The sequence below is a fragment of the Tubulanus polymorphus genome, chromosome 1 (assembly GCF_964204645.1).
Source record: "Tubulanus polymorphus chromosome 1, tnTubPoly1.2, whole genome shotgun sequence".
NCBI classification, from domain to species: Eukaryota; Metazoa; Nemertea; class Palaeonemertea; order Tubulaniformes; family Tubulanidae; genus Tubulanus; species Tubulanus polymorphus.
In genome coordinates this window covers 707921-730366 of record NC_134025.1, presented here as the reverse complement: position 1 = coordinate 730366, position 22446 = coordinate 707921, and the positions used below count along the sequence as shown (strand labels likewise).

The 22446-nt window shown below is 36.4% G+C and overlaps 6 protein-coding genes across 7 annotated transcripts; 3 read left to right on the top strand and 3 right to left on the bottom strand.

The window, feature by feature from the left end:
• Positions 1-4908: 4908 nt before the first annotated feature.
• On the bottom strand, positions 4909-8812 carry LOC141910127 (uncharacterized). Its single transcript, XM_074800848.1, has 7 exons — positions 8644-8812; positions 8085-8261; positions 7541-7719; positions 7217-7335; positions 6319-6363; positions 6132-6242; positions 4909-5389 (listed from the first exon to the last, which is right to left on the bottom strand). Exons 2-7 carry the CDS (start codon positions 8213-8215, stop codon positions 5294-5296), a joined length of 681 nt encoding a protein of 226 aa, XP_074656949.1. The 5' UTR covers positions 8216-8261; positions 8644-8812; the 3' UTR covers positions 4909-5293.
• A 247-nt stretch (positions 8813-9059) lies between these two features.
• LOC141913894 (protein FAM32A-like) lies at positions 9060-9981 on the top strand. The gene has a single exon (XM_074805077.1). It carries the CDS (start codon positions 9084-9086, stop codon positions 9459-9461), a length of 378 nt encoding a protein of 125 aa, XP_074661178.1. The 5' UTR covers positions 9060-9083; the 3' UTR covers positions 9462-9981.
• A 597-nt stretch (positions 9982-10578) lies between these two features.
• On the bottom strand, positions 10579-14283 carry LOC141913783 (lysophosphatidylserine lipase ABHD12-like). The gene is made up of 12 exons (XM_074804978.1): positions 14110-14283; positions 13831-14019; positions 13374-13513; positions 13192-13294; positions 12802-12995; positions 12579-12708; positions 12055-12098; positions 11893-11972; positions 11637-11719; positions 11461-11542; positions 11198-11325; positions 10579-10908 (listed from the first exon to the last, which is right to left on the bottom strand). Exons 2-12 carry the CDS (start codon positions 13998-14000, stop codon positions 10872-10874), a joined length of 1191 nt encoding a protein of 396 aa, XP_074661079.1. The 5' UTR covers positions 14001-14019; positions 14110-14283; the 3' UTR covers positions 10579-10871.
• Positions 14284-14618: 335 nt separating this feature from the next.
• LOC141902105 (monocarboxylate transporter 12-like) lies at positions 14619-17141 on the top strand. The gene is made up of 3 exons (XM_074789749.1): positions 14619-14656; positions 14975-16419; positions 16839-17141. The coding sequence occupies exons 2-3, from the start codon at positions 15006-15008 to the stop codon at positions 17012-17014; spliced, it is 1590 nt and encodes a 529-aa protein (XP_074645850.1). The 5' UTR covers positions 14619-14656; positions 14975-15005; the 3' UTR covers positions 17015-17141.
• Positions 17142-17704: 563 nt separating this feature from the next.
• LOC141902093 (amino acid transporter heavy chain SLC3A1-like) lies at positions 17705-21038 on the bottom strand. Of its 2 annotated transcripts, XM_074789744.1 has the most exons (6): positions 20978-21038; positions 19890-20782; positions 19554-19682; positions 19119-19461; positions 18982-19025; positions 17705-18734 (listed from the first exon to the last, which is right to left on the bottom strand). In XM_074789744.1, the coding sequence occupies exons 2-6, from the start codon at positions 20772-20774 to the stop codon at positions 18273-18275; spliced, it is 1863 nt and encodes a 620-aa protein (XP_074645845.1). In that variant the 5' UTR covers positions 20775-20782; positions 20978-21038; the 3' UTR covers positions 17705-18272. The 2 variants fall into 2 exon arrangements, with proteins under 2 accessions (XP_074645845.1, XP_074645838.1); XM_074789737.1 differs by having other exon boundaries at positions 18982-19461.
• A 331-nt stretch (positions 21039-21369) lies between these two features.
• On the top strand, positions 21370-22376 carry LOC141914938 (putative transmembrane protein INAFM2). The gene has a single exon (XM_074806289.1). The coding sequence runs from the start codon at positions 21450-21452 to the stop codon at positions 21750-21752; it is 303 nt and encodes a 100-aa protein (XP_074662390.1). The 5' UTR covers positions 21370-21449; the 3' UTR covers positions 21753-22376.
• Positions 22377-22446: the final 70 nt, after the last annotated feature.

The window sequence follows — 22446 nt, the reverse complement described above, 5'->3', positions numbered from 1 at the left end:
GAACCTGTAACCTGTCAGCATGGTTACCTGTAACCCGGCCCTGCAGCAGAGAATTTACCCTAACCTGTGAACTAAAGAATAAGCCGGCAAGCAACAATTTTTCACCAACTTCCTAAGGAATTTCCATTTCCAAAAGTGGAAGATAAGAAAATATGATAGAAAGGTGTAATCGGGGAAATAATCTTCAATATGTAACTGATAGGCTTTAAAAAACGTAAATCTTTCAGCTCACAGTCTGAATGCCTCTCTGAGGGGATATCCTTACACTCCGTATCTACCACTGGGACTGTACCCGCTGGTTCTACCACTGGGTTCTACCACTGGGTTTGAATTAGCGTGGGGAGTCCTGGCTATTAACCTCACATGTTTCCATGGTTAAGTAAATAAAATTTTATTGGCAGTTGTTTGAAGGACCAATTATCTGTCAGAATGTCACCTCGGGAAAATCCAACAGTACATATCTTATTCGTTTCACATGTTGTTACAGAAATATTTGTCAATTGTCAACGCAAATAAAACCGATTTCTATTATTTATTTACAGTCTTAGTTTAAATATAGATAACGAGGTATTACTAATATTTACCAGCGGTAGAACCATATATATCAATGGTATGGAAGCTTTCATTTATAATCGACATTATCTATAAATCGCTATTCAAATTCAGCGTAGCTTTAAAATTAGATTACATGATAACGACTGCTTATTGTGAAAACTGTTTCAAACGGAAAATAATAATGAGAAGCCCGCTGAGTGAGAATACAAAGTCTGACAACAAAATATATGACAAAACTGGTTTTAGTGTTTTGGTCGTTAAAACGATATTAGTTAAAAACTAAAAACTAACTATCATTTATGGACTTTATATTGACAATGACATCGAGCTCATTTTAACCAGCGGTATCACCCGTGATATCATAAACTAAGAAATTTGAAAAATGAAAATAGAAATAAAGTTTGAAAAAAATTAGAAATCATTCAAACTTATTCGATCATTACTGTTATCAAGCGGTTTTAGATTATTGGTATAAAAAACCTAAAAACCTTAACTTTGTAGCTTTTTCTTAGGTACACGTGACTGACCATAAGACAATACTGAAAAGTCAAAAGGTTATAAGTAGATGACTTTACTACTCAAAAACCTGATGACAAATTATTGAGTACATATTAGTACCTGTAAAATAAACTACACGATAAACTTACACAGAATCTGTATCCGATCTTGCCGTCTCCGCCTTCATCTTTTCCTTCATCCCAGAAACCATCATGACACTACGTGTCAACTGCAACTTCTTCATAGCAACCTTCTTAAACATGTTCGCTGTAGTTTGATTTATTACCGACAATAAATTCAATCAATAATGAACTCCTCCGAAACTCCTCATCACATTAGAACCTGAATTAATCCAGTATCGATCGAAAAGTACCACGAAAAAAAGCGGATTTCTGTACATCCGATTTTCAGATTGTGGAAATGTGTCTTCGTCTGATAAAAACTTGAACAGTAATTCAGCGAGTTAGCGAACCATGTTGAAGCTACGAGTAAATCCAAATGAATGTTTACGATTTAGATTTAAGAATCTTGTCAAATTCAGACAATTTACGATGTCCTAAAATCATCGGCCAACAAGTACATTAAAAACTATTAAAGTGTTATAGTGTTTACAGAGTGAAGCTATACAGTCGTCTCGGTTCTAACTGGAATAATTACACACTCCTTGTACGTTCAAAATGACAGACACAAGATATCTTCACTAATACAAGCCTTTAATCCTTAATCAACGAAAAATCCGACAAAAATACACAACCTTTTTGAGATCAGAGATCCGTTTAGACTCAACCGTCGACACAAAGTCTCAGAGAATATCACTGATCTCCCGCTGGTTTTGAGGAGACATTTCAAATAGTAATTGTTTGTCCCCCTGTTCAAATATTTAGGATATATATATATATATATATTTGTGTCGTTTGAAACAACTTACCGAAAATAAATGAGTTCAGCCCAATTCTAAATATTGACGATAGTTAAATATATCGAGCAGGTAGAAATTAATCTAAATTCTAAATGAATGAATTGTCAGAATTCTGAATAGTTTTATAAAAAAAGGCAGGTGTGGATAATTTATTGTTTTGTATATCAAAGAATTGATTGCCTATTAAAGGTATAAAGACGTATAAAGTATGGTTTAACTTATGTTGATATGGTTTGATGAATATTCAAGTATCGCTTTTCATTATTCATGAATTCGCAGGTGACGCTTCGAAAATAACTTGCGCTTTTTCAGAAAATTCACTTCAATGATTTTATTGCTCGTCTAATAAATCTTCGGACAACTGAATGAATGAACGACCAAAACATAAATGACTTCTTAACACATAATACATTCATTATTTGTCAGAATATATAGGTTTTATTTGTTCGGTTGTTATTTATTGATAATGGTGCAAAGTTTCTTATATATTATCTGAGATAACTGGTAGAAGCATGTTTATGTACGAAACTCGTCGATCCCGTAATCCATGCACCGGACACGAGAGATGGAGTCAAAAGTACACAACATTTTGTAAGAATATTTATCTGAGATATTATTCGACATTTGTTCGGGCTCCATTAACACTATTCATCCCAACAGTGATAATGGTTGTAATAACTATCCGATTGATTTTCACGTTGAGACGCGCAGGAGCAGCGAGAAAAACAATGTCTACAAATAATCAAACTTCTAACTGCAGCGGCGGCAGCGGCGGCGGCAGCGGCAGCAGCAGTGACCGAAGTTTAACTCTGACATTAGTTCTCATTTCAAGTTTCTTTCTTTTCAAACGGGCTCCATAGCTGATGGTCATAAAACACTGACCAGACTAACTTACGTATATCCTCCACAACAGCTCAGCGGTCGAGCTGTCAGAGGCCGCAACAGTCGAATGCGAGTCTGCCAGGTTCGATCTGGGGGAAGGCCTAGGATTATTGATGATTCTGATTATTTGGAAGATCAGCATTTTCAAATAAAATCTAAATGTTTATATATTTTACGTTTTCCCCAATTAAAAGTTCAAAAAAAACGTTGGAAAAAAAACTCTGCCAGCTAAAATTCAGCCGCGGGCTTTACACTAATTGGATATGGAATTCAGAGATATCACACCGGTTCTGTTTTCCTTGTGAGTTCTAGTAGTCCAAACACTGAATCAGTTCTTAATGTTATCGAATCACCAGCAGCAGTAGCAGCAGCAGCAGCAGCAGCAGCAGCAGCAGCAGTAGCCTAACTGCATTGATCATTTAGTTTCGTTTATGTTACGAGAATGAATACATCATCGGTCACGTTTTACTTCAATGTATCAGTTGTCACTACGGAAAGAGAAGGGTTTAAACCTCATCCTCGGTGTAAATACATTCATCATGCAGATTATAAACCCTTTCATGAAAACTTTTATCTACGAATCATGACTTACATCATTTTTAGTGTTTCTGTTTCTGGTGTTTTTGCAAATTTGTTTTCTTTTATAATTCTAACTAAAGAACGTTCGACTAACACGAGTATTTTCTATTTGAGATGTTTGGCTGTTACTGATCTGTTACTGTGCTTATCTTATGTGGTCATCGAGTTTCAGTATCATCTCTATAGCCACACCTTGTTACTGGACATGACCGCTAAATTCAACCACGATATGAAACGTCTTTATTCATATACACAACATCTTAAATTCATTTTTGGTACCATCTCTGATCTATTAACATTACTTATAGCTATAGACAGATATATCGCAGTTTGTTGGCCTCTAAAAGCGGTTAGAATTATAACCGTTAAGAGAAGTTTCATCTACGTCACTTTAGTTGTGGTAATTTCTACATCTGAGATAACTGGTAGAAGCATGTTTATGTACGAAACTCGTCGATCCCGTAATCCATGCACCGGTCACGAGAGATGGACTCAGAAGTACACAACATTTGCTAAGAATATTTATCTGAGATATTATTCGACATTTGTTCGGGCTCCATTAACACAATTCATCCCTACAGTGATAATGGTTGTAATAACTATCCGATTGATTTTCACGTTGAGACGCGCAGGAGCAGCGAGAAAAACAATGTCTACAAATAATCAAACTTCTAACAGCAGCAGCAGCAGCAGTAGCAGCAGCAGCAGCAGCAGCAGCAGCAGCAGCAGCAGCAGCAGCAGCAGTGACCGAAGTTTAACTCTGACATTAGTTCTCATTTCGGGTGTTTTTCTTGTCAAACGGGCTTTTTCATTGAGAGGAGCAATTGTTAATAGTATTCGTATCCTTGGAGGTCAATATAAGAAATTGACATATATTTATCAAATACAGAATTTAATACGAATGATCGTAGCATCTTGTAATTTCTATATTTACTGCGCTTCAAGGCGTCGCTTCAGAAATCAACTTCGAACAATGATTTTATCTTCTAAATAAATTTATAAAAGAAAATGATTAAATTTACTCTGACTGGTTGACTATGGCATCGGGGATACTCCTTGGTGATCGATTATTCATTCAAAAGATTTCTCATGATTTTTCTTCGATGCATTTTTCCGAGTTTCGATGAAGATCGTAAATTTTAATCATTTAATTCAATCAGTTTTGTTGTTATGATTTCTTCTCACATGAATACGAATTTTCATTTTTGTCACTAATTCGTGTCATCAAAGTCTAGTTCCGCTGATATCAGCACTCTCTGTAAATCCTCGATTCCATATATATTTCCACATACACAAATACGTAAGCCTTACTTCCGTGTACTCCGACCGTAAACTCAGTATCTGGTCATCTAGACATCCAGTCAGTTCAAAGGATAGAATCGCAATGCCGATCCGTATTCTATGCAGCGATCCGAAAAAATGCCCAATAAAGCAACGGCGCCAGAATTAACACAAAATAACAAGATCTTTAAATAATGAACTTAACGTGTACTTTTTTATTTACAAAAAAATAATATTCAACCTCCTTAGCTGAGATGAACAAACAATGACGATATGAGACTAGAACTTCAATTGAAACAGTGAGAATCAGGTTCAGTCTCTGATAAAAACTGACTCGGAAGACTTTGAAATGGAAATATCAAATACAGTTTAAAGTCTACTTATTCCATAATGGGCTATAATTCATATATTCATTTAATCCGTAATTTTTTGGTAAGTGCCATTTTTTAGCCCGGTTAAAATCCAATGAGATGATTAATTTACTGTGTGCCAATAATTCGTGAAATAAAGAAATGATGAGCTGTAGTTGTTCAGAGAGATTTGAGTCTAATTAAACAAATATGTAAATCCTCTGTTTATTCAATCATGAGGATAAAGTTCTTTCAACCACATTTTGGGCAAATATTGCGCCCCGTCAAACGCATCAAAGAAATCGTTTATAAACGGATGGTCAATCTATAAAATACAATGAACAGTCAACTTAATATTCATATAAGATCATCGCGCTTGCCTCGGATCTCGCGGGACCAGAAAATGTTTTCTGAGGCAGCAAATGAACTCTAGAGCAGTCAAACAACAATGAGTCGTGAACACAAGAATTTCAGTAAGGAAACTTTTTCACACGGAAACTGCAACAATCCGCGCTCCGAGGCAAGGCAGAACACCTTAATATACATGTATTTAAAAAAACATTCAATTAGAATTCTTAAGGGTAAAGTGGCAGGAATGTGAGTTGGTACATGCTGTATTTGGACAAGAATGATCTTAAATCCGGATTCTAAAAACCTTCACTTAATCAGGAAGAGAGAATAAATCAGGAGACTAATCAACTATGGGTTTATAAATTAATTGTTACCCGGTATTTTAATCATGTGGATAAAGTTTACGCAGCCACAGTTGAGGGATATACTGTACAGCATCAAACTCAGTGAAATAATCATTCAACAATGGATTATCGATCTAAAATATCAGTTTTATCGATCTAAAATATCAGTTTTATCATTCTAAAATATCAGTTTTATCGATTTAAAATATCAGTTTTATCAATCTAAAATATCAGTTTTATCGATCTAAAATATCAGTTTTATCAATCTGGATCCAGTTCCACAGATCTTGGTCAAGTTTAACACTTAGAGCCAAAATAAGTTCATTTCCATTGTTTTAACTTCCATTATTTATGAGCATATTGAATACAAACCTCGGTATCCATTACAACTTCTATATTTTCCTCGACCACGTAAGTTGTTTGAGCTTGAGGTCTGTCATTGACATCAACAAGTATTGCATAATTTGGTAGTTTTCTCCAATGCTACAAGAAGAGGCAAAATCCTTAAACGTTTTATTTGTAGCACATTTTATTCTATCGACAGTAAAATATAACTTACAGGTTTATCTGTAGGATGATTGCGAGATAACCAAAATTCTGGGGCCTAAAAATCAAAATATCAAGTTTTAGATGAAAATTAATTTCTGTTGAAATGGACGAACATTTCCACACTTCATATTAATTTCAAAAAATCTTTTTTACGATAAACGCAAATATAAAAGCTACAACGAAGGAAAATACCTCACTTGCCAGAGAAGAGAAATCAGGGAAATTGCAGGATTTATTCTACCGTAGATAAAGCCAGATACGAGTAAAAGCTACACTGATTAAACCCCGAAATACAGATGAAATCTTACCACTGCAGTTTCATCCCAGCCAACTATGACCCCTTTATAACCCAGTAGTTTATGTTGTATAACCTGACCAATACGATATTTAACATGTTTAGGCCGAGGAGACCGTGGAATAGACGACGCTGAAAATATTCAGTTTACGTAACAAACTTTAATATTCACGAATCATTTACGTTTTATAGAACTTTGGTTGAAAATCATAGAAATGAATGCAGATACATTGTGCTTATACCAGAATTATTCTCCATTATACAGTTACCAGGGAGCAGAATGCTTTATCCGGGACTCTGGTTACCGTGGAGCCGATTGCCTCGGATCATCACATGTCCTGGAGCCGGTTCTATAGTCGAGACTTAAGTCCGAAAGTGGTCTTAAATCTTAAGACTGGTCTTAAGCTGTTAGATTAGCTATAGGTCTAAGATAGTCTTAGACCGATCTTAAGTCTAAGCCATGACTATGCAACCGGCCCCCTGGATGAGAAAATATTCAAATTTTCCCAACTCCAATTCCTGTGCGGCGACCTATCGTGGCAATCCGAGTCTACTTTACTTCAAAAAAGATTCTGTGATTTTCAACTCAAAGTTCTACATATAATAAGCTTACCAACGCAATTTCATCCCAGCCCACGATAACCCCTCGATAACCCCATTTCTTGTGCTGAATTACTTGACCGATTTTGTATTTTATATGAGCAGAACGTGGACTTCTCGGTATCAAAGAACCTACAGTATATAATATCAACATTTCATGCATAATAAACGACCCCCGGTTTCCCTAAATGAAAACAGTTAAAGTTCAAAATGATGTTAGTTGAATTGTTGAAGTTACAAAATAGCTTAAAAAATTTGTGTTTAACTTTTTCAGGGTCCTGATTCAATTCTGTAAAATTGTCCCTTGTTTTTCCAATCAAATGAAAACTATTCATACCAGCAAAAAATCCATTAGGATTTCGATGTTTTGGAGTTGATTCAGAAATGTCTGATGTCGGAGTTTGTTTTGATGATTCGTGTATTTCAACTTCTTCACTATCGATAAATCGACTGAAAATGTGTTGATGACACCATTCTTTCCATGAATTCCACGTAGATAAATAACTCTCTTTTAAACTGTGAACAAAATCAAAAAAACTTCCATGGATATTTGTTGCGTTTGAAATAGATAAACAAACTACAGCGGAGACTCCTCATCTTAAATAGTTTGAATGCTATTTCTATTTTTAAGTCATTATCACTCAACTCAAAAAAACAAATCTGAGAACTGAATGTCTAACAAAAATCACTGATCCCGATTAGGGTCAGGAGTCTATTGTAATGAATGAAATCACTTGACCCCCTACAAAGTAGTCAGTACCAGACTGTGGTTAGTTATCACAATCATATATCATAAAACTAGCCTTCTGATTGGACAACCCTTACAACCGAGTTAGTATGGATTCCCAGAGATTGTTTTTAACGAGATTTGTGGAACTTACTTTTGAATGGCATTTTTGGTCTGTTCTTTAGTTGATGACCAATACTGAGTAACGAGGTATTGTGTTGGTATAGCGAGCAGTAAAACAGACAATTGCAATAGAGTGCTCCTATCTATAGCTAATACTGGCATAGCACAATTTAAAACTCTTCACTCTCTCACTCTCTCTCTGCTACGACTGTAATTAGAAATCTTACTTTACAGAATATACTACAGCTGTCGCACAGAATATAAATCAATAATTGACATTGGTGGCTTACACGTCACCCGAGCTAAGAGGGCAACCCACCACCAGCACTCAGTTAGCACTAGCAGCATCCAGGCTCTCTGCCTGTCAAAGTGTGATGGCAGGGCCAAGGCAAGGGTCAAGGGCTGGTTCTCGAGTGCATAGCGGTACGAAAAGAAATTCTATACTAGGCTAATAAGTTTGCTCTGTCCTGTACATAATATACTATCTATCACTCTCATAAACCAATCCAATCAATAATGACATGTCATGTCAAGAAGAAATGTAAATAATGAAAGTATTGTGTAATTTTTAAATTTGAATTCGTACAAACCTTTAGAGACAGTTAAGAAGCATTCGCAAACTACCGAAATATAGACTTTCAGAAAACATCCCGATTAAGAATATGAAATGACATTCTCTCAAATCAGTGAGTTACAGGTTTCATTCAGTGTGATTCACTAATCGAGTTCTGCCACGACTTCACTCTCCATTGTTTGCCGTAATCAGGATCGCGATGTAAACAATCAAACGAAATGTCGTAAAACCTCGTATCAAAATATCACTCAATCCTTCCAGTTGTTGCATATCAGTAGACTATTCAGAATTTTGGAACGACCCAAATTCATTCTGGTCCACTACTAATTAGTTATATTCGTTAAAATAGTTAAAGTTTCTAAGTTAGTTCACGAATTTGCCGTCAATAATACAGTGGCAGCACGTGTAACAATACAATACAATAATTCTTTATTGAACTCTAAAATAACATCAACAATGGCGGAGTATGATAACGTCTCGACAACTGCGCTGAAATTAAAAGGTGCATCGAGCCATTCAATAAAGAAGAAAAAGAAAAAGAAGGAGAAAGAATTGCGCAAAAAAGCGGAGTTGATGAAAAGTGAGGAGTCTCAAGAAATCCAAAATTCAGGTGAAGCTCGTGACAGCAGCGATACAAAATCAGCAGAACCTGCTGTAGTTATCAAGAAAACTAAGGCTGAACTATCTTTCTTGAACTCCCAAAAAAAGAGACAAGCCGAACGATTAATGGAAAAAGCTTCAAAAACTCATAAAGAACGCATCATGGAATTCAATCAACGCTTGGACAGTTTGACTGAACATTTTGATATTCCAAAAGTGAGTTGGACAAAATAGGCACGCCACATTATCGATATATGGCCTTGATTTCTGGACTGCACACGGGATTGACTGGACTGGACTATGATTGAACTGTCGTTACATAGATCTGTGTTTGACTGTAGAAGTATTCAGCAGGAAGTATATATCTGAAATCCACTACGTCGTAGCAGACTACCATCTATAATGTTTATACTGGAACTACGTGTATGTTCATGTGGTATTTGGAATTAACATTTTCAACAGGAAAGATAAAAGTTGAACTTGGACTTGAAGTTTTAGATGTTTGATATCCTGTTCAGGGTCTGTTCATCATTCCGATTCTAACTGCATTGATTTTATGCGGCATAAAAAGTTATAGGATAATTGATAAAATGTATGGACTCTGTATTAATTAACCGACAGTGCTTTGCTATTGTTAACTTAAACTATTCAAATAATAAATGAAGTAAAGTTCCTCTGTTTGGTAAGATCTTCATTGATTGATATTATTTGATTGATATTATTCTAACTGTGGCATGCTAATAATAAAGATCCATTACGCAATTCAAACAATGGCTGGAATTATTTTAGGAACTATTCGGTGTCTCTTCAATGTGTCTTGTCATCCTCTCAAAGACAGTAGAACTCACTTAATTTGGATCTGTTTGGACTGGAAAATGTAGATCCAAACTCAAGAAAATCCGAATTATCTGCCCTCGTTTGAATAGAAATAACCTGGACTGGAGGGTCCGAATAAGTGAAAAACTGATGAAAATCTTGAGGGATGGTTGTGGTCACCTCGGGCGTGACATACCTACTGACCTAATTGTCCGGTAGATGGCGAACTAGTCGAAGGTGGCTGCACTACTGGCATGAAGTGGAGCTGTCTTACAGTCGTTGAAATGCCCGACACTCTTGGAAACAAATTTTTCGAAAAATCGCGAAAAGATTCCCCAAAATGTGAATGAATTTATCTTTTTCATCTGCCACCGAAGGTTTTTTGAATTAGAAGTTCAGCCTCGAAGCTTAAATATACTGTTCCTGGAGCCAGTTCCACAGAGTCAACACAGAGATAAAACATATAAGCCTTCCCACTATAAACCATGTTGAACTCATCTTTGTCAATATAACTGCTTTATTTCAATTGCACTCAGCAAAAAATTCCAAAAATACATTTCGACAAACGCTTTATAACTATTACAATAATTTCTATAGTCGATTATCTAAAAATATGCTGCCTCCAAAACACTTGCATAATCACGAGATATATATTCAGATTAATATTACAATTCTGTGTTATTACAGTAGACATAATTTACTCGGTTAATTCAGAAAATAATGATCACAATAAAATCATTCTTAATTAGGAACAAAGAGAATAATTAAGATTCTTCATAAACGTTAATTTTTCAATAAAAAGAAAACCACAATTTCAGACGAGCATCATCATACATTCACAGCTTCAACACGTTTCATAAAATCCCTACAAATACAAAATATTAAATTTATTATCTATTTGATCTTCCATTAAGACACACTAACAAAGTTACACAATTTTGAAACACTGGTACAGTTAAAGCCCTACTGTAACACTCCTCACGACCAAAAAATATATGGTGTACAAATTTGGTGTAAGGAAGGTAGAATTTTTGTAACATTTGGCATATTTGATGTAAGAAGAATGTTTGCATCAAGTGAGGAGTATCTGGATGGATAGGGATGGCAGCGTTACAACGGTCTGTACTACTGATTGTAATTGTAAGCGTAAATACCTGATCACCGGCATTGTATTGTCAGATCTAAACATATAATGACCACATCTACAATCTTTCTCATCAAATGTCCGGAATTCAACTAATGGAAAGTCTGATGGACGGTTCTTTAATACAGCGTCATAAAGCTGAAAAATAATACAACCTTAAGTAGACTCGGTCTTAAGTAAAATCATTTCTGGCTGAACACAATTCTTAAACCGTGAATTAAATTCTATTGACTCAGACAGAGGTTTAAGGGTATGAATTATTACGTATCTAACCTTTTTACCACCGAGATCATAAGGAATGACAGCATCATCAACAGCATGCATTATCAATACAGGAACCTTCACTTTTACCACACTGAAAATACATATAAACATTGGTAGAATTAGGAGAAAAGAGTCATAAATCTGAATGAAAGGTTCATAAACAAAACGATCGAAGAGATACTTACTTCTTATCATTTTCAAACTTCAATCCATATTCAAATATCGGATCGATGAACAATTTCTCAAAGAAGGGATAATACAACCATAACTACAAAACATCAGAACATCATTTATCTCGAGGTCAATCCCAGAGTACGCGGCCCAGCTTCACTTAAACAGATTAATTCCTCAATCGATTCAAGATTAAATGAACACATTAGAAATCTATTCAAAAGTTAAAAACTTTTTTGTGAAACTGAGCTTTGGAATTTAAGAACTTACTTTAGATAACGGATAACCAATAGCAGCATCTCTTACATTGTTAAACGGAGCTTCGAGAATCAATGCATTCGGTAAATCATCTACAAATCATTAATAACACGTGAATTAGAATAGAACTGATGAAAAGTGAAATGATGTTTATTGAGTAAAATTGAAACTAACTCGGTTGTTCTTCACTGAGTTCTTTCATCATTCGTGTAGCAACACTGTGAACAAAAAAAGACAAAACAACTAACTACATCGTGAAACTCGTGACCCCCACATTAAAACTCACCCACATCCCAGTGAATGACCCCCACATTAAAACTCACCCACATCCCAGTGAATGACCCCCACATTAAAACTCACCCACAACCAAGTGAATGACCCCAACATATAAAACTCACCCACATCCCAGTGAATGACCCCAACATATAAAACTCACCTACATCCCAGTGAATGACCCCCTGATTAAAACTCACCCACAACCAAGTGAATGACCCCAACATATAAAACTCACCCACATCCCAGTGAATGACCCCCACATTAAAACTCACCCACATCCCAGTGAATGACCCCCACATTAAAACTCACCCACAACCAAGTGAATGACCCCAACATATAAAACTCACCCACATCCCAGTGAATGACCCCAACATATAAAACTCACCTACATCCCAGTGAATGACCCCCTGATTAAAACTCACCCACATCCCAGTGAATGACCCCAGATATAGATAGAGGAAGATTTCGAGAATTTTTTCAACCATCTGAGCATCAATTTACCATCTTCGACCATCCCCTGTTCAGTTGGTTGCCCGGGCGAATCACCGAAACCTACAACAATTACCGTTAATCATTTACAGTCAAATGTCAAGAAAGAATAGTCAGAATTTTTCAGCCATTTTGTCATCAATAATTATCATTTACCCGAGTAATCAAATGTTATCACATGAAAGTCTTGAGCAGCTAATTGTCGATATAAGCGTAATCGAAAAACCCCTCCTCTCGTACCAGTGTTACCATGGAAATATAATACAATCGGATGACCCGAACTGAGCGATTTCTCGTGAGCTAAACGATCTTTAGCGAGATTTGGCACGAGAGATTTCGGTGGAATATGCCTAAAAAAATACAACACAGATTCGCATTACAAAAGCAATAGGCCTATTCAATTTTTGCAGGGGTCAATTGTTTGGAAGTTGGTTTAAGTTGTAGACAAAATTAAGCCTACGCAATTTCAACTGTAACTGGGGCATTTACAACCGAATTTTGAGCGATTGACTCCTGCTGCGGAAAATCTCGTAGAATATTATTTACCACGTTCCGAGTGAAACTTCTTTTTCATTCACACGGAAATTCAGCGCTGCATCGAGTTTGAAATAATCCATATCATCAAAATTCAGCAAGAATGGATAATGTACTGTAGAGAGTAAAGATTTAAACTTGTTAATCACGAATAATTCTTCATCAGTTTAAAGTCAGGCCTTGTTAAAACTTACTGAGTCTTAGAAAAACAATCTCTTTCATAATCCATGGATTTAACCAAACAGTGACTGGTACAATAACGTATAATATAAATAATATTCTGCGTATAAATGTGGCGCATACGTTCAAACCGTGAGCATTCGACGTCAGAAACCTAAAATAGATAACAACATCAGACCTGAATGCAAGTTTTGACATTTCATCTCAAAGTTTTCAAAATGCCTAAGCAATTGAGTCGAATCTTCACTATTCTCTTTGAGTCTTGGTCCGTTTGTCTAACCACATAAAACCTTAAATAACACTAGGCTATGAATATTCTACATAAATTGGACTGAATCGGGTACCGATCTTACAGGTTACCCGGCCCTGAATACCAGACGTTATTGGGGAACAACGGCTAGGTACTAGACTACCCTCACTCAGACAGTCTGAATGGATTACCGGCCTGGGATCTAATGAAACGTTACTCACTGAGCTGGAAAAGGTGTAAAATAATCTAAATATATAGATTTCCAGAAAGGTTTCGGTTTCGCCTTCTTATCAGTAGCTGTTGAATTCTTGAGCGATATTCCATTTTTGTGTTTGGAGCCATTCTTCAATTTTTCATCCATCTTTTTAATTTTTCGACCAGTTTCCATCATTTACCTGTTTACTTTCTTACTGATAAACGGACAAACAGAACATTTTTGTTAATTAGTTTAATTATAGGCCTGAATTTATAACACGGAAGTTTGATTAGATTTTACTCACTTTTTATTATCAGATTTTGCTCGACTGTCTCGGGGCTTTGTTTGTTTGTTTGATGCGGCAACGGTAAAAAAGAATCCTTGACGGACTTTAAACTATCAAAATCATATCAACACAAAATAGCATTAAATAAACTAAATAAAACACGCAAAATAAACTCAGCTGTCACTTCACGGGTTGTTTACACCGGAAGTAACAATTAATATACCGGAACTGTTGCTAAACAGACTATGGCAAGTGAGGGAATTGTATTCGGAGCCACCCTATCCTCACCTGCCAGGCATATTAACAATCTCCAAACAAAACTTTCTCTGTTTTCTTGAGATGCAAGCTTACATAAACACGACCTGATATTCAGCGATACATAATACAGTTTGACAGATATTTAATACGAACAACAAATGTCACAAAAATCATCCTTTCAAAAGTCTTAAACCGCGTAATCCATATACGAATCCGAAACCTGTTTATAGTTAAACCGGGGACATCAGTCAATCGAGGCAATCAATTCATTTTATTGGCATCGTAAAAGTACAAAGAAGAATGAATGGTATGTACTTTAAACTGATAAGTGATAAGCGATTATTCATAGACTAAACAAACAATCTTTCAAACAGGTTTAAAATATAGATCGATATCAACAGCAGTTCCAGTTACTGACATTCATATCACGACATTATCAGATTCTGTGCCAGCCAGTAGTCGATTTATTGCATAATTGACCCAGTTAACGTCGATATAAATAGAGAACTGTACTGTGGACTCTGTTCTGTCTGTGCCACTAACTCTGCTGGAGTGCATGTTGTTTTGGTAATCAGCAGTAATCCACGCTAAAGATAAATAATAACAACTGTTAGTCTCTTCACAGATTGATTTCATCAGTGTGGGTGGATAGCAATATGGAACTGGAAGAAGATCCTGCTCGCCGAGATGAAGAGACCGTGGCTCCCCCTATAGCCCCTGATGGAGGATGGGGTTGGATTGTTGTAATCGCTGCGTTTATCGTCTATGTAATCGCCGATGGTTGCACGTTCTCGTTCGGAGTTTTTTACACCGAACTTTTGGATTATTTTCAACAAAGTAAAGGAAAAACGGCTATAATCGTCGGACTGTTATACGGATTCCCGTTGTTAATAAGTCCGTTTATTTGCGCGTTAGTTACGAGTTTCGGATGTCGTATTATCGGTCGTTTAGGGGGTATATTTACGGGTTTTGCATTTTTGATCAGTATTTTTGCTACGTCAGTTGAATTCCTCTGTTTTACTATCGGACTGATCGGTAGTGTCGGACTAGCGATGTGTTATTTATCGTCCATTGTCTCTGTGTCGTTTTATTTCGATAAACGTCGAGGACTAGCGACCGGACTAGCAGTCTGTGGATCAGGAATAGGAACTCTAGTCTTCGCGCCGTTGATTGAAGCGATGTTAGTCCAGTACTCATGGAGAGGTTCCCTGTTACTCATATCCGGGATCTGTTTCAATATGTTAATAACCGGAGCCGCGTTCATCCCCGTTGTCAAGGAAACCAATTCAACAATACGTCCAGCATCACCGGCAGCAACTAAACGATTACCGGGGATACGAGATTTACGGTATCGTAGTCAGTATTTATTGGCGGATGACGAAGACTCCGAGAGTCATTGCAGGAGTCAGACTCATCGCAGTGACGTCAGGCGTAAAGCTAGTTTGATTTTAAGCGTCGACTCAAAAGTGGTGAATGTTACTGAAAGTTGTCCAGAATTAACGACCGTTCGAGAAACAGTAAACGACTCAACGACAAGCGACGATAAAACTATCGTTTCCAGATTGAAATCATTCTGGGTGAATTTAAAGGATGTTTTTCGCTCAATGATCGAACCTTCGATCGCGAAGAATGTGAGATTTTTAATGTTTTGCGGGTCTAATTTCCTGCTGTGTTTGTGGTTCGGAGTTCCGTATGTTTATATCACTGATTTTGCGAGACTTTATGACATCTCGATGCAGGACGGTTCGTTATTAGTTTCAGTTATCGGAATCAGTAGTATGTTCGGTCAGATCGGTCTAGGATTCCTCTCCGATAAATCCGGCCGTCCTGTGTTGATATACGCTGTTGCTATGTGTTTATGCGGTGGTGCCGTCTGTTTCGTGCCGGTTTGTTTCGAGTATTGGGCGATGTGTCTCGCGATGAGTATATTCGGATTTTTCATCGGAGCAAACTACGCGCTGGCAACTCTTATCGTTATAGAACTCGTCGGGTTGGAGAAAATGCCGATAGCATTCGGCTGGTTACAGTTAGGTCAGGGGATAGCTACATTGACCGGTACCCCTCTAGCAGGTAAACTAAAAAACAGTTTCAACTGCCGGACCTGAGGGCACAGTTCTCAGTTTTGTTTCACACAAATCTTGGGAGAACTGTGTAACTGGATCCAGTAGTTGAATCTATTGTTACATAGAGGTTTATTACGTACGCATTAGGGGAGGGGGAGAGGTCAGTGCAATTGCGTACTGTAATGCTTAATGTATAATATGAAAGAATGGCTGATTTTGCGTACAGAGGGGGAGGGGAGGTTGAAAAATTCAAATTTCATGCGTACATAATAAATGAATGATCCCACAGAGGATCAAAATTGGTTTAAAATCAACACAATTATGTGTTAGTTTCGACTCTAATTATGAAATGCACTCGCTACTACAATGTACTAGAATCCTAGGGTAGAATCAAAACGCTCACATTAGTGTATTATCTATTTGCAGGATTGATGTATGATTTGACTGGTGATTACGATTTAACGTTTTCTGTCGCCGGAGCTTGGATTATTTTATCTGGTTTAATATTGTTTCCTGTTATCATCAAAGACAATTTTTTCTCAACGGATAAAACAAAACTCAAAGCTGCCGAATACAGTGAAGTTCCAGTCATTGATCTATAGATTACGCGGAATTCACTGAAATTTCACACTATAGATTATACATCAATTGATGATATATATTTCTACCAGAGATCTGAGCATTTTCATGCTGAAATTTATATAATTATTATTATTTAAGAAATATACAGTGCACCTTATTCCTAAAGACACAGTTTACCAAATTGTTGAAATATTCAGTTTTTGTTCTGTTTAGTTGTATATTGTTTTCAATAGATGTATATTTTTATCATATTTGCTGTAAATGTTTCAGCTTCGAAGGAATAAAATAAATTCCTCTATTTGTTTAATTACACGTGTCTCAATATTGTATATTGCCTTTGCAAGTGAAGAAAGTGGCTCTCATCTACCCTGGCAGACAAGGATGGCTTCTTAAAGCTATAGAAGCTGCTCTGGCAAGTGAGGAAAGAAGTCCTCGGGTGGTTCCTAAAATTTTGGAGCCACTACCGAGGGGTTCATCTAACGGACTTTGATATATCTTCTCCACAGCAGTGAAACAGCACTGACCAATGAAATAATGTTTATGACAGCATAGAATTTTTTTTTAAAGTAAATCTATTTTTTCAAAAAATATATAATCTATTTTTTAAAATATATTATTAATTTGAAAAAAATATATCTATTTTTAAAAATATTGAATGTATCAAAAATATTTTAAAGAATATAAATATTGATGTTACGTAAAACACTTGTAGCAATTATCTAAAAATACTGATAGCTAAATATTAATATCATCTATGAAAAATAAATAGGATTATATCACTGTATATTAACAACTCGAGGCACTCTATTCTAAACACAATATATAAGCAGAATGAATTTAAATAGTCTGTCCAATTGGAATAGAGTCCATCATGTTTTCTTGAGCAAATATCAACACTAATATTCCTGATGATTTTAGGATTAAGTTGAAATGTTGAATAAACTACAATTTAAATGTTTCCTGATGCTAATAGTTTATCTTCAGGAAGATGACACTATTAGGATATAAGCTGATGTCTATTTCAACCTGACTTGAGAGCATTCCGGGTGGCCTAGCTCGCTCAATTTTGGTAGTACATACTTGATAAAGGTCTAAGTAGGACCAGAAAGGACGGGCAGTCGACCTAAATCATCTTTTTTTAATCCATTTGAAACAGTATTGAAGGATATCCAAAAAGTCTTCACTGAAAGGGGTTAAACTGCTAAATAAAGCTAATAAACTGCTAGCTCAACATTTCAGACTATTTTTCATACTTATGTAAATTAAATACCAAATCATTCATACTTTCTGTTTAGCTAATAAACACTGACCAGATTTCAGAGCAAGTTCATTCCAATGATTCCAACCGGAATAAAATCCGTGTGAATCTAATTTTACGTCTCCTCGATATAAAATATCTGAGAAATCGCCGAATATTTCATTTCGTCTGAAATTAACGATCGTAAGTAAGCTATATTTACGAGGGTAGTACCTACGTATTGCAAACGTATTACTACGCAATGATTTAACAGAATATCCAGTGAATAACTGATCATCATCAGAATCAATTCCATTCATCATTAAAACCGCTTCATTTACTCTCAAAGCGAGCAATGATTTCATGAAATCTCGAGTTGGTTTCGATTTCTCAATGTTCCCAATTCGATCCGTTGTTGGAATCCAAACGTTTCCAGTTTGCCACCATTTTATCGCATCAGCGCCGCGACTACCAACTGACAATCTCGAGTTTCCCAAAGACACCTGAAAAATTAATGACATGATTTGAATTTCAACAACGGTTTTACTTTTGGGCAATTCATGACTGAGAGGCCAGAGTTGCATGTATGACAGGAGGTATAGAGAAATAAGGATCCATTTCTACAGTTGTTAGTTAAGATATCACTCAACTCAACTCAATGAACTAATTTCAACTCAAAAGTGAACCTCGAACTCACAACCGTAGGTCTGGATCCAGCTTCACAATTTCCTGATATCTAATTCGACTTACCTCTGTGTCTCCGAATTCTTGTCCAAATTGTAAACACCACGAACCTGGTAGAATAGCAGTGATAAGAGCTGCAGGTAAGCTGAACTCCGCATCTATATGACGTAGATGCCAACAAGGCCACGGATAAGACGACTTACCCTTCTTACTCTGTATGAATTTACGAGGTATTTCAACCGTAAATTGATCGGTCAAATTATTTTTAACATTCACATCTATTACAGTATCGACGATATCGACTAATTTATATAATTCATCAACGGAGTTTGGTTCTGTTTGGGTTTTAAATCGATCAATAAATTCTGATGAAACCATTATGACACTGTTCGATGAGTAACTGTTAATCAGTGAACGCCACGATCGAATCAGTTTCAGTATATCGGTCAAACGATGAACTTCAACATGTTCTAAATCTTTGAAGTAGATTCCGTTTATTCCTAAACTCAACCATCTCTGAAGCACTTTGTACATATCGTTTCTAACCTAAAGAGATAATTAAATTCTGTCATCATCAAAGCAGTGGGTGTGGTCAGAGAGGTGAATGGGAGTTAACCCGGATAGATTGACACACTTACAGCTGGTGAATTCCAGTTCAACAGCGCATTATATTTATCCATATAAGATTTATAATATTGATTTCTTTGCGATTCGTAATTCCAATTTTCATGAAAACCAGTTGTCGAATTATTCACATGTTTCGATGGCTGAAAATGAGATAGAATTCGTGAAAAATGGAACAGGACCAGTTCCACAGCGTGGATTCAGTTCCACAGCTGTGGATCCAGTTCCACAGCTGTAGATCCAGTTCCACAGCGTGGATTCAGTTCCACAGTCTAAAACTATAGAACTGGATCTAAAGATATAGAACTCGAATTCTAACAATTTTTCTCAATGATTTGAAGATGAATTACCTGATTATTCCAGATGTAATACTGTGTATATTGATTCCCAGTTTGTAAATTCTGTGATTTACTCTTAATGAACCATTCGTGTTCGATACTCGTAAAACCAACCGGAAATTCTAAAATCAATTTCAACTTTTCTCGTCGAATTCTATCGAGAAATCGTCGCAAGTCGCGTTCATTCCCGATATCTGAATGAATATTCCGATGGTTAGTTACTAGACGACGGCCGTTCGGGTCAGTTTTCGATTCTAACAAATTTCCGATTTGGACGGATTTAACGTTTAACGTCTTGACGTAAGGAATCTTAGATTCTGCGCACTGCAGAAAACTGATACCACGAGCTGGACGACAAAATCGATGGATATTAGTTCTATAAATAACCGTTCCCTGCCACCAGTATCTCTCATTAGAACACTGCCTGGAATAAACTACCACTAAACTGATACATGTTACGTATAAACTAATTAATAATATCAGAAAACTGACGAGTAAAATACGATGAATTAAACGCCAGTTCCAGCGTTCAAAACTGTAACCCTCGGTAACGGTATCCGTATCAACACCGCTGCAGCCATTCTGTTTAATACGAGGATCAGTTGTATCGGTATCAAATGACAAACCAGTAACAGAGTTTGAAGTAGTCGAACCGTGCAGTTTCAAGGATGGACCAGTAACAGAGTTAGTAACGCTAGAGGATGGAGGAGTTCTTGTATCATGAATGATATAAACGGATAAATCTTGTGAACTATCCGTTGATAGATTTGTTAACATTGTTGACCGGGACGCTGCCAGATCGGTATGATCATTACTGTTGCTTCCATTTGCCGGACGTTTATTCAGCAAATCATCTAAAATCGGCCACATGTGTTTTCCATTCACTGATGAAGCCATCGTCCAAACTGAAAATAATCAATAAACGAATTATTGAATTTGATTGATTTGCAGTACGCATTACCAGGCTAATTACTTGAAAGTCCAAAGTTAAAACACACAAATCACAACAAAAACAGGATGAATAGAATACGTATTAATTATTTATCATATTTTTCCGTGTTGTCATAAATGTTATAAACTAGAATTTTAATCATTTGTACCGGGTTATCTCAATTCAATTTCCAATTTATTGATAACACTGGACTGTCTATAACGTTGCCGGAACCTGTTGCGGTTGCTATACAACTGTTGGGGCGCGTGTCAGGTCCCACATAACAATGTGAACATCTGAGCTAGCTAGGGTTAGGGTTAGGTCCCGAGAAATACAAACTCACCACAGATATTACACGAAACCTCCAGCCCCAAACATTGACAAATTAGAGAAATAAACTTGTTTGCAAGTCAATTTCAATGTACAATTGAAAATGTATAGGCAGTTAAATCTTCAAAGTGTTGAAATTACTTATCAATTAGCAAATACGTAATTATTTTAATTAGCAACTGTTCGTGTTATGAGTTTTAGTTTTTTCAGGGGCTGGGTGCCTGTTGAGGACACAGCAGTTGTGAGAAGCTACTGAACTCAACTTGATCATCGTTGTCTAGAATTCAGTATTAAAAAAAAAATTAAACAGGATGAGAGACGAAAATTCAACCCCGCATTTCAAGCCTCCGAAAGCTTTTGCAGATGACAAACCGAAACTACAGAAAAATAAAGGCAACTCGAATAAGAAATGGGTGAGATTGGCGACTGTGTTCGCGTACGTTCTCTCCGTTTCATTAGCTGCAACTGTGCTGGCTATTTACTACAGTTTGTTCTGGAATCCACAGTTATTGTCAGCCGGTAATTCTACTACTACTGTTAAAAACAATGTGACTGGGACAACAGTGGCAGGTGGAGGTGGTGCAGGTGGAGGTGGTGCAGGTGGAGTAGGATAGATGTGGATCATCGTCAAATTTGTGTTCAATGGAGTGTAAAATCTTGCAGTTATCAATGGATTTATATGTTTAACTCTATTTGTAAAGAAGATAGTGATTCTCTATTATTTCAAATGGAACAAACAGTTGAAAACTGTCATCAAGTGATCAACAATTGATGGGCCTGAATCGCCAGGCCCCTCACATCGCTCTCTGGTGCCCTGAATTTGAAAATGAAGCATTTTTGCCGCAGAGTATATAAGTCACATATCGGAAAAAATTGAGATTATTTAATTATGAATCTTGTAAGAAACAGTATTAGACTTTTAATGGGTCAACTTCCATATTTCACTGATGAATGAACTCTAACTCTATGGTAGTTTACAGTTACCTAATCGTTGTTGGTGGTAAGCAACTGTGGTTTGTGAAAATATCCGATCATGAAACTAAACCACAGACAGGTTACTGACTAACTCTATGGATAATTCTACTATCTTATGGTCCTGTGCTGTTACTTAATTTGTTGTTGACAATGTAATTTTTGTAAGAGTTGTATCGTATGGTATGTGACTGTTTGTGTCTGATAATGTTTTAATGTGAAATCTATGGTATTTATACTGTAGATCAGTATATGCCGTATATATGTACGTGTTATTCTATATAAAAATACATTAAAGTTAAGTTTTTTTTATATGAACTGAGTGGTTTTTGATGT